A 12,113-nucleotide genomic window follows, 5' to 3' on the forward strand; every position below is an offset into this window, starting at 1 on the left:
GTTTGCCAGTGGGATGAGATAACCCCACTTGTTGTGTCATTTTCCTTGCTTTTGTTATTCTGCGATGCTTCAACATATTTATACTTCCTAGAAAAGTCCTGAAACAAACTGGAAACAAGTAGGATTATCTCATCCCACTGGTACGTTTTTTCTCTTATTTTAAGAAAAAATATTTTAACGCTGAATGTGAGACTAAATTACTTTAGATGGAGATTTTTTTGCAGTGTAAAACTCTTTCAGGAGTTGCTTCGATTCCCCCCTCTCTCTAGTCTACCCACTGATACTGCACTATCTCAAATCTAAAACCTCCAAGTTATTCCCATTTATAATTTTCCTCCCCATCTCTGTTCCTCCTCTCTAAGACATCAATAATACATGGCCGGTATATTTTCACCCTGCACAGAACCAATCAATCACTCCGGCCGGTCAGTTCTCGGTCTCGACTGCTTTTCCTGTCCGTCCACATGCACCACTGTGGAATGCTGCAGCCAGCCAGAGTTGGAGATGGAGAATGGCAGCCCCGAGCCAAGGGCAAGACATAACTCGGCTCCTTGGATTTCCACAGCTGTGGTATTGGTTGGCACCGGGTGGCATGACCTGACTGGAGACTGCTAACCCGATTTTAGACTGGAGTTCCACGGCCCCGAGGGACCCCCTTGGTGGGGTGAATTACCCAGGCAAAACAGGGGGCCCCTTGTGATGGTCTATATGTGGCACTGTGTATGGTGGAAATGGGTTAGAGGGTCAAAGGTGAAGGGAAACACTGAACTCAATCCATCTGAATGCTGTGTACCAAAGTTTGCATGGCATACAACAGGTCTTTCCACACACATAGGCACACACACACTGACTCAAAAAAAAAAAAACACAGTGGGACAGAAATGTAAGGACCCACACACATACTAAAGATAGCTTACCTATGATTCTCTCTTTGCACACAATTATACACAGTGTCCATAAAGTCTCTTTACAATTTAACAAATTTATTACAAAACAGACAAATCTGTGGAAATGATTACAAAATGAGGAGTAGATATTGACTTTTTTTTTTGTTGTTGTTTTTTTCCTCATTTAATACACCTCTATATGGGCACTATTAGTTGCACGAAGCACATCAAGACAGTACTCGATTTCTTGCCATGTTCGCTGCAGCAGAGCCTCATCAATGGTGGCAATGGGATCAGTGATCTTTTGCTTCAGGTCGTTGATGTCCAATGTGATTAAAAACTTTGATAACCACTGAGTACATAGAACAAATCTGATTAACATATCTCATCAATTGCTTTTGTAATAGATCCTGTACATGCACACAAAGTTTCATACACAGATTCTTTGAAATCTCCACAATCCTCTCTCTGTAAATGTTCCTGCAAGCTTCGAGAGACTTGAAACACTCAAATTTATCCAAGTTAGAATTAACAAACTCAGACAAGTAGACAAAACCTCCTACTGATATTGTGGGTTTATCGCAGGTGAAACCAAGAAACAAGATTCAAAGGTGACAAAGAGGTCTCGAGCTTTTACTGTGAGCAAGTGAAGGGGCCATTACAAGACAAGAGGCACTTAACATTTTAAACGGCCTATGCACCATTTGAAACACAGTCTTGCCAAACGCAAGAATCGGCCGTGTGTCCAAGCAACCGATTGGGTCACTGAACACAGGAATTCTCTGCCACCGACAGTTTTTCACAGAGAGACACGGGAAGTTTCCAGGAAGGCTATTGTCTCTTTTCATGAGTCTCTGCGTCTCACCCCTCCCCATTTTCTTGGCAGCACAGGAACAAAGCTTTTAGTTGAGTCTGTTCACTTCTCACCTAACTAATGCCAGGTCTCCAGTCAAAACATCAGGAAGTGAGAGTGAAAGGCAAGAGGTGAGGAGAGGAGAGCGTTTGAAGAACTCACTCGTCTAGATAGAGTGATTCTCGATGCGGGAGCTACTCTGACATACAGACGTGGAAGAGTTTACAGTTTTGCAACGGAATGATTCAGGTGGAGGGATGTTAAAGTGATCCACAATCTTAGGGGGAAAACCGTCTCTTCCAGAATGCATCTTATGTTCAGCTGTTCAGGCATGGGGGGCTATGGAGAGACATTACTGTGGAGAGCTACTTCACCCCTTTTACACACACACACACACACACACACACACACACCTGCAAGAGAGACTCTCTAGAAGCAACGCATCTGCTCCTGCTTCCCCCGTCACAGTGCAAGACTAATTAAAGGATCAAGGGAAGTTAGCAAAGCACCCTACACAGCAGTATATGGCTCTATTCAATTAAAACAGATCAACCCCTGCCTTGATTGAGCGTCCTCATACAATGAAATCTCTTCACACGTGGCACAGTTCTCAGCATGCTGAATGCATCACATGTAATTAATCAAAACAAATGCACAGCATAGGGTGATATTGCAACAGAGAAATAATGCACTCAGGTGGGCATGTGTGTAGCCAACATATTTCATGTCAAAGGATGGGACTTTCGCGAACACAAAGCCTAGTCTGTGCAAGCACTTTTGTGTGCGTAACTTTTCTCTCAGCCACACTGTGCCATCCATAAAGATGGCAAATAGAAAACAGGCCGTCACTGGGGGCAGCTCACTTCACAAACCCAGTCCAGTCCGATCTTTGAGACTGTGGCATATGAAACATGAGCTGGGCACCTCCGAGCACCTGCCCTGCCGCTCTGACAGAGAAATAAAAACAACGGCAGGGCTGCCATCCACTCTGACACCCAGTATAATGTCAGGGAAAATGTCACCAAACTATCCAGCAAAGGCCATTGCTCTTTAATGAGAGACATACAGGGTGGAGATGGTGGTACACATGTTGTTGTGTCTGAGCTGGGAGAATGTGTATGAGGATGTGTATGAGTGAAAACGAAAGAGAAAGGACTGAAGAGGGATGAAGGACAGTGAAAGTCCACACACTTATGTGAATGTCCCAAATGCCTATGTACATATCATGAGAATGGATATGAAAGCTATGGCTCTGCAATGGGATTTCCCTCTGTTATAAACATATGATGGCACTGGCAGAGAGACAGCTGTGCTTGTCTAAACAATGACACAGAAAGCACAGGACCGGTCCAAGGAGCTCCCACACATAATGCTGTGTCCTCCATGTGCCAGACACAGACACAGCTGGGAGCCTGCTGCTCTAAGACAACTGTCCCGTGCTTCACTCTAAAACAGAGTGAAAAATATTATAACAACTGAGCTGAAATTTGTGGGCGCTCCTCAGTATGTATGAAGTCCCAGATACTGAGTGATATTTAGCCTTTGTTGAAGAGAAACTTGGAATTCACACTGTGATTTGCACAGATGAAAGACAACTAGAATAAACATATAAATTCAAGGTGGATCAGTGATTTAGCCACAATCTCAACATGCTTCAGTAATTTTGCTGTGACCTTAACAAAACAGCTTAGGCGACAGCTGATTGTGTCAATCCAAATGTTACAAACAACTTCACTTTTTGCAAATTGTAAGTTCAAGGACCTTTTTGTTTTTTGAGAGCCACAACAGAGTTTCATTTCCTATGGAGATGAGCGGCAGGCGGGGCCTGTTTCATTTTTACGTTGCATACATTATTGAGCATAAGTATACAGAAAACTTCAAAGTCAGGATTGAGTAGGATTTTCTTGACATTGACTTCCCTCTCTTGTTCTTGCTTTGTGTTTAATGGCAAGTTCAGTTTATAAAGCTGTCATTTAGGCTAAGACTTCATTATGGTGTCAGAATGGGTTTATGCCCTTTTTAGACATGCATCATTTACTTCAGCTGTCAGAAAAATTCTGCAGCAACCACAACATGCTCAGAGGGAAGTTGTCCTCTTGCTGATACAGCAGAAATCTTCCTTCACATGATAGCACTGAGATTCAGTTTTAATTTTCTGTCACTTTTCTCAAAGGATGCTATTACAAACTATTTAAGCGCAACAGTCAGACCACTAGATACAGGACTACTCATCACTCAGAGGCCAACTTTCAGCAAGACAAACTTTGTTATTTAAAAAAAAAAAAAAAAAAAAAAAAAAAAAAACTTCCTTGAAGTTATCGCATTAAATGAATGACTACCAGCAGGCATCAAAATGTTTACACTGATACTGGCCTTTAAAAAAAAACTGCCAATTACCTCCTGTGATATTGGACAAATTCAATTTGATAACCAAGGTCCTCGTTGAGATTTAATCAGATAGAGACAAGGCGAAATTGAACAGGGAGACCCCATGTTGAGATGATGCATGGCATATGTGCGAGCTAATTGCCGAATAAGCAACTCGAGATGTTAATTGGAAAATTCATCAAATCATTGCTGCTGTGTATTGATCAAAACACAGCGCTGCAAAAGTCTGCCATGCATGGCATACTATAGGCTTCACCATAAGTTTCTTAGATACTTCAAAAGTAGCCTAAACATTTTGTAAGCATACCACACGGAAATACCCAAAGGTTGTAGCTTTGGATGTGGCTGTGAGAGACACAGCAACAACAATAACAACAGTAATGATGAAAATATTAAACTTACATGAATGCATGGTAGATGAATGCCCATCCTCGTGGTCTTTCCAGCACGTTGTACAAACAGTTTTGTAATTTTCGGTACCGTTTGCTTGAGGCGGAGGTGTTGCCCCGGGGTCCAGGGGGTCCGGGTAGCGGGGTGCCCAGCAGACCTGTGCGGTGAGACGGGTGTGCGCGCTCCGGGGTGGACGGCTCGCTCCGCTCGGTGTGGACAGCGGTGAGAGCCACGAACTCAACACGCCTGTCGTCGTTTGGCGCCGGGGGCACCAGCATCCTGATGCCACCGTTGTTGGACGGGCTTCCTAACATCTTCCGGCTGATAAGAACTGGCCAATTTAACTACATATGATATGAGACTTTTCAGAGGATCATCCGCCAGATCAGGGCGCAAAGTTTTGACCGAGTCATAGTCTTTTGTCCTCGGCTATAAACGCGTCTCAAACTAAACTACACCGCGTCTCCCTGCACGGGAGTGAATGTCATCCCCGTTATCTCTCGGTATTGCTTCGGAAGAAAAAGTTATCTGTAAATCAAGTCACGACCGCAAGAGAAAACGTGTACAATACTCGGACAAGTGCGTCGCGCTGAAACATGACCTTCACAGATCATTGTTGAGTTTCAGATGTGAGAAGTAATCAGCGGGGAGCAGAGAAGTAATTACACAGCACTAACTCCAAGAAACTGAACTTTGAGCGCCGAGGTGCTGACAAACTGCTACTAGTTTGCAGCTGTGTCACCACAACTCCTGTCATAACAAATAAAGCAGATCCAATCCATCCCCCAAAGTACACTTTTGACATGCAGAAACAAACACGTAAAGGATATAGAGTAAATGTCATTCGAGCCCAGTGGCCATGCACTGATCATTGGCAGCCTAAATTATTCTAGTATTAAGAGCCCAGAGACGCGCAGGGAGGTGAAGCCCATCAGTGTGCTGTCGAGGATCGCACGTACGACCAACCCTTAAGCCTGCTGAGTGCCTGTCGCTTGCATCTGGTGAGGAAAGAGATGCTACCAGCTCAGCGGTGAAACTCTACCGGTGACTTGTCCTGCACAAACTGCGGCTGTGGAGGAGCGGGGCTGGACGCACGGGATGTGTAAGGGATGCACGCAGTGACGGGGGAGAGGGAGAGTGGAGAATTACGCACACAGTGATACTAGTGTTTGGGAAGCTCTCCCGGAAGAATCACAAGTGTCGGGCAACGTCGCTACCAGGGATAAGACCTGCTTATTACATACTTATAACCATGTGTACTCTAATTATTATAAAAAGTATCCTGCGAGTAGTTTACAACCACTTAACTGCATCAGCAACCTTGTCCGTGCTATTAGATAACCCCGACAACATACTTTCTTTATTGGTCAGAAGGCGAAGTAGCAAACCAAACATTTTCGCTGGTGTCAGCCTCTGTGTTCTGACACCTTTGCCACTTAAAGGAAAATGTCACTCCTGTTTATTGTGGGAGGGAGCTGGACACCATGGCTACAGGAGTTTGGGAGGCCAGAGACAGGTGCAGCGACAGCCTGGTCACAGTCTTCTCTCTGGACAGACCTTTCTAAATCTATGCCTCTGACACACAGAGGCTTGCGGTTATGACACAAGCATGTCAGATATGGAGCACAATGCCGTGTGAAAGATCACCTGTTGAGAGGGCCTCTGTGGTATGCATTGTGAGGTGGTCCCCAACCCAAGCCTGGCTCGGCTGTATCATCTGACCACGTCAAGTAACATCAGCGTCATCAGTTCCAGATGAGCTATTTTTTCATTGCTATGTTCAAACAGAAGTACCAGATCACCTGTAAGCCCGGGGTACTAGAAATTAAATTCCTGTGATGAAAAACACACAGAGGTGCGGTCTTTTTTTAATCCAAGAGAAACAACATCTGCTATTGCCTCTCCAAAACGTCACCATGCACTCACACCTCTGGCCTAAGAGACAAGTAAGGCAAGTCTGATGTTCATGAATTATATATATATATATATATATATATATATATATATACACACACATCAGTCATTGCTCATGACTCCTCTTGGGAGAGCAGATACTGACCAAACACCATCGACATGCACTCTGAGAGATTTACAGTGCACCATAACAGCAAGTTACTCATGCTATGTGTGTCCCTGTCCATCGTGGCTGCAGGAGTTTATGGAACACGCAGAGCTGCGGAATGAGCGGGGGAATGCAGAGCCACTGGAGCAGGAGGCTCTCACAAGTCACAAATCTAGACATTATTCCCAGGGCCCGCTTCTCTTACATAACATCTTAACGCAGCATCAAAACTACAGTAGCAGACTTATCAATGGCAGCAAAATGAACTGTTCACAATTTTTCTGACTACAGGAATGTGTTAAGGGCAGACTGGTGAGCACAGGGCTGTAAACATAACCTGTTTTTTGTGAATCTAAAACCTAGACCTCATTCACTGAAAAAATCTCCATCTGAACAATCGTTTAGGCTCATATGCAGTGTTGAAATCTTGTTTTTCCTAAAACAAGTGGGGAAAAAAAACTACCAGTGGAATGAAATAATCCCACTGTCAGATTTTTTCCACTTGTTTTTTGGAAAACAACTTTTTTTAACGCTGAATAAGAGACTAAATGACTTGTTTTGAGGATGAGTTTTTGCAACAACACTGTCATAAATCACAAAGGAACATCTCCATCTTTAGTCAATTAGTCAAATATTCGGAATTAAAATGTTGTATGCTTTTAAATGAGTGAGAAAAGTCTGCCATTGGTGCCAATGGGATAAGATAATCCCACTTGGTTGCAATTGTTGTTGTTTTTTCTGGGAACAATAAGCATGTTGAAACAAGGCAGAATAAGGCAAATCAGCTCACCAGTATTAAGAAAATGACACCTGATTCAGGAAAAAATTATCCCACTAGCAGATTTTTTTTTTTTTTTTTTTTTTTTAAAGAAAAGACCTTAAGACTGAAAATGAGACTAAATGACATGTTGAGTGTGAGTGTTTTTGCAGGGAACAGATTTTATTTGATGTAGGGCCTCCATTCCTTCACACTGCCACTACATGTGCATTACATTATATTTAACCAGTGCACTTAAACAGTCTGATTTGGAACAAGTGCATCAGCAGAAAAATGCTATAATCCTGCATTAGCCCATAAAGGGAATGCAGGTGTGGACAGATTCCTAGCGGCAGAGGTGTCCCACGGATCCTTAAAGCCTCATCTCCTATAGTGGGAAATTCCAAATACAACAATTCATCTGGTCCCCTTTAATTTCCCTTGCCTCTTTTCTTTCCCTCCTCCTTCTGTTTTTACCAGTTCCCCTCTGTCTGTCCCCCTGTCCTCTCTCTGTCTCTCAGCAGTTCCCCCTTTGTGCCGAGGCCCAGGCAAGGCAGGGGGCTTGTACTGGTCAGTCGAGCAAGAGGAGCGGAGGTGTCGACAGACAGGCCAGCTCTGCTCCTGCACTCAGGGATTAACATCAATGGTTCACTGACAGGGGGATCTGCATCTACCCCCCAGCCCGAGTCCAGTTGCAGCCCTGCCCCAGCGCCATCTTCCACCCGGTAGTCAACGGTCAGAACTGGGCGGGGCGTCCAATGTGGCTCCCAAATTAACGGCTGGATCCGTGACAACACGCAACAGCTGAGCAAGGTCACACTTTGAAATGTGGAACAGAAAACCAAATGTACAAGTGTACACAAACAAATGCACACCCAGATTGTCAAGACATACAAACAAGCTTAAACAAATCTTCATATTAACAGGTTGTTCAGTGTTAAAATCTTCTTTTTTTCTTTAAAAAAGTGAAAAAATCTGACTTGTTCCCAATGCAGTTTCACATGTTTCAGGAATTTTCTGGGAAAGCAAGGCAGAATACGGCAGATCAGCCCACTTGTACCAAGAAAATCATCATGTGATGCAAGAAAATTCTGGAAACAAGTCGATTAATACTGGAAACAAGTGGAGTTACCTCATCTCACTGGTAGATTTTTTCACTTGTTTTAAAAAAAAACAAGATTTTAACACCGAAGATGAGAACAAACAGCTTGTTAAGATGGAGATTTTTTTGAAGAGTGCATTCAGTGGCAGCGGCACTCGTCAACAAACTCATGTATGGGGGTGGAATTGCAGTGGAGGGTGACCTACAGTGGGCTGAGGGGGTCCAGTGTTAGGAGACGGCTGTTGTGTTCCCTTCACACCCACTCTCCCCTCTCTGTTGTTTTTCCACTGAACTTCTCGTTCAGCTCCAGTCCGACCAGCATTCACTCACGCCCCACAGAGCCCACTGAGCTCCGGGAGTCGACAGCCACTCAGGGAATCTATGGGAACTTAAAAATACTCACATCAGCACTTGTGCGCTACACATAGTACAGTACAAACCCGCTCTGACTGACCCCCACCAACCTTTTATTTCCGCTGAGCACTTGGAGCTTTACTTACGCCACTTAATGGCTTTCCCAGACCACAGCCTTGTTTGCCTTTATTTAATCTCTTTTCCTTTTAATCTGTGTTTCTTCCTCTTTAACCCAGATTTTTCTCAATGGAAAACATCAGAAGGAGGAGGAGAGGGTGGTGGGGTTGGTGGTGGCAGATGAATTTGTTGATACAGTGTTTGCTGTGTTGGGTTAATGTTCTTGTGACGGACCTTGTAGTGTCAGCTGTAAATACTACCAGGTCTGGAGTGAGAACCCCTCTAAGCAACACACTCCAACCATTACATAGACACTGTGAGATGCCAGCTGACACAAGGGAGTTTCTTTGTGGATTATTTATGACACTACCATTTAACAACTCAAATGTTTTCAACCACCAAACCCATGTGACTTAATGGTCAAGCCCTCTGATGCAGGAAATTACAGTAGTTTGGGTGGAGACCTCACCCAGTGGCCCATTCATGACCAGTCAAAAGATCCTTTGTACCATAACACCCACCCTTCCACCTTCACAGTAGGCTCCAGTTATGGGCATGCAGCTTTACTGGAAACCAGTGAAATTAGGGAAGAGGATTGCAGTTACACAAACTCACTACCTCAATTTCATCATCCAAAAAAAAAAAAAAAAAAAAAAAACAGAACCGTCATCTCTGTGCTATTTAAAGATTGGCAGAACAGATATTAAAAGTTTCATTAAGGAGTGTTGTAACCTGGCTGGCTCCAAACCTCTGAGGTCAGGGAAAGATGGTGCTGTAATAGAGACAAGTGGGATAGTGGATGCCCGATAGTGTTGCACGCCATACACACACCCCCTACATAGTTATTAAAACCTCCTACCCTCAGGCCACAGATACAAATCCCTGACATTCAAAACCAAACGGGCCATGTCAAGCTTCCTCCCCTCCTCCATCCAGCTCCAGAACTCCTGAGTCAAGCCTGTTTGGCTGTCGGAGCCACTTCCACGCACGAGCACTTAACTACCTCTAAGAATGAACTTTTAAATTATGATTCTTTAAAACGACATCTACACTATAAACTTTTTTATATTTATTAACACTGTAAGCTGCACTCACCTGTCTGTTGTCTGCTTACTGTGTTTAATGTCTGTGCTATTATTGTATACATGCACAGACATTTCACAAATTAGCTGGGTTTCTTCCAGAAAAATGAAGTTATTTTAATTGAACTGAATTAAATTGAAATGAATTGAAATGAAATGAAATGAATTGAAATGAACTGAACTGAAGCCCTGACTTATCATTAGTAGATGACTCACTCCAGTCTCTGATGGGTCAACAGCCACAGTCTAAAGGGGTGAGTGAGGGTTATTCTCCACTCAACAGAGTGAGGCTAACCCACTAATCAAGTTAATAAACTAGGATCAGTAGGTGCACCAAAAATCTCAAACTTAATTGTGAAGCACAAGAATTATGTTGATTGTTGGTCACCTGTTAAAAGGCCACTTTACATGAGGCCAGAAGAAGATCCAAATGATTTCATGAGGGTAGAGAGAGTTACAGCTCAATATTACATTGTTTAGCTGCACTGACAACTAGGTCCCATACCTTACTGAGCATATTTACTACCAACAATCTCTGTATTGAGCTTTACTGCTTTGGGCAGGGGCATAGTGAGCAGAAAGACAACAGAAGTACCCAGGTACAAGCCTCTATTGTGTCAGATATTCAACCTGCTGAAAAGTTGTTTAAAAATACACTGAATGCATAGTCCAGAGAGACTTCTCTACGGCTGACCTCCACATGAGAGGGTCAAACTGAACAAGAGATTTTCACTACAGTGAATCAATCATGTATCACAGGACCTGGGGAAAGCCTGAATAATGGTTTGAGATTAATTAAAGGAAAATCTCCCAACACCTTCACAAGGAAAAAATAAAGAGGATCAAACCCCATGTAGGTGAACGGCCACTCATGTTAGGGTCTTAATCGCTAACTTGGTGAGAGCAACTGGTGTTGTGGCTGTATCACAAGGTCCAGGCCAGAGCTGAGGCAGTCAGACCCAATTCATCTGGCCAAGGTTGCCTTGATCTGACCAGACGAGCCAGCCAAGAAAAATACCACTAGACAATCCTTTTCATGCTTGGCTTAAGCTCAAACATTCCTGCAATCCTCATCACCCGTATTAGAGAGAGGCAAGCATGAGTCTGCACTCATTAATGCAGTTATTGTTAAGCGATTAAGTCGATTAAGAAAGGGCCAGGGTTGGGGTAATGTTTACATGTGGCCCTGACTACCGTGATTCAACCAGGGAATCATCTAGAATCATGTTTTAAGTTCTCACAGAAATTTGGGAGGTTTTCATTTATCTCCACAAAGCCAGATAGCACAGCACTTCAAAGTGATAGTGTTCGAACACATGCAACTTTTGAACTTAAGGGATGACTCAGTGTTGCCAGTGAGACCTATTACGTGAGATAAAGTGGGACATTATGAACACTCAAAATACGCATCTCTCTGTCCCTGCCTCATTTTCTGTCTCACCATAATTACTTCTCTTCCTTTTAAGATTTAGGTCGGATAAGGAATGCAGCCTGATCTCGCAGGAGCTGAGCAGTCTCCAGCCAACTAACTCGTGACTCTATTGTTAACTGCTTGCCCTTTCGGGCACATGAAGATATTCGAACGCTTGAGGAAAGCAGTAAAAATAAGATAAGTAGTGTTTATATGCCCCATCTGAGGCAGAATTGAGTTTGATATTGATTACACATTTTAGCTAGAAAACTGTCTTGCTATGCACTCTGAAAATGTCTATGTTGCTAAAACAATGTTACTGGTACAAACAATATTTAAGCTTCCATTTTGCAATATACCAGGTGCCCTAACTCATCTGTGGGTTTTACAAGTTTAGTCAGATTAGTGCTGCCCTCCTGTGGCCATTTAGGAGAACAACATGAACTCCAAATAGGGATACAACCACTGACACTCTGTCCTTGGTCAAAATGATATTAAGCCTACATTTATAAATACATTACTTGCATACATGTTATTACATTCTTCCAATTTAAAATGTATCCTATCACACCCAATGGCTATAAAATATAAAGACAAATTTATATTCAGGGCTCTGGTGGTGGGGTGTGCTTGCCTGAGGATAAAGTATGGGGTGATTGTGTAGGTTCAGGTCTTGCCTCACAGTCTACTGATGTGCTTCTCTTCTGTCT

The 12,113-nt window shown here is 43.3% G+C and overlaps 1 protein-coding gene across 3 annotated transcripts in view; it reads right to left on the minus strand.

Annotated features, from left to right (window-relative positions):
• The window catches only part of kcnq4 (potassium voltage-gated channel subfamily Q member 4), a 60,099-nt gene extending 54,705 nt beyond the window's left edge, over nt 1–5,394 (minus strand). For all 3 annotated transcript variants that reach the window (XR_003929021.1, XM_030064548.1, XM_030064547.1), the window contains exon 1: nt 4,531–5,394. Coding sequence is in view for 2 of the 3 variants with exons in the window: in XM_030064548.1 (XP_029920408.1) it covers nt 4,531–4,832 (302 nt within the window). In the remaining variant the exon portion in view is untranslated. The remainder of the gene's footprint in view (nt 1–4,530) is intronic.
• Nucleotides 5,395–12,113: the final 6,719 nt, after the last annotated feature.

Source organism: Myripristis murdjan, chromosome 11 (genome assembly GCF_902150065.1).
Source record: "Myripristis murdjan chromosome 11, fMyrMur1.1, whole genome shotgun sequence".
In the NCBI taxonomy this organism is placed as follows: Eukaryota; Metazoa; Chordata; class Actinopteri; order Holocentriformes; family Holocentridae; genus Myripristis; species Myripristis murdjan.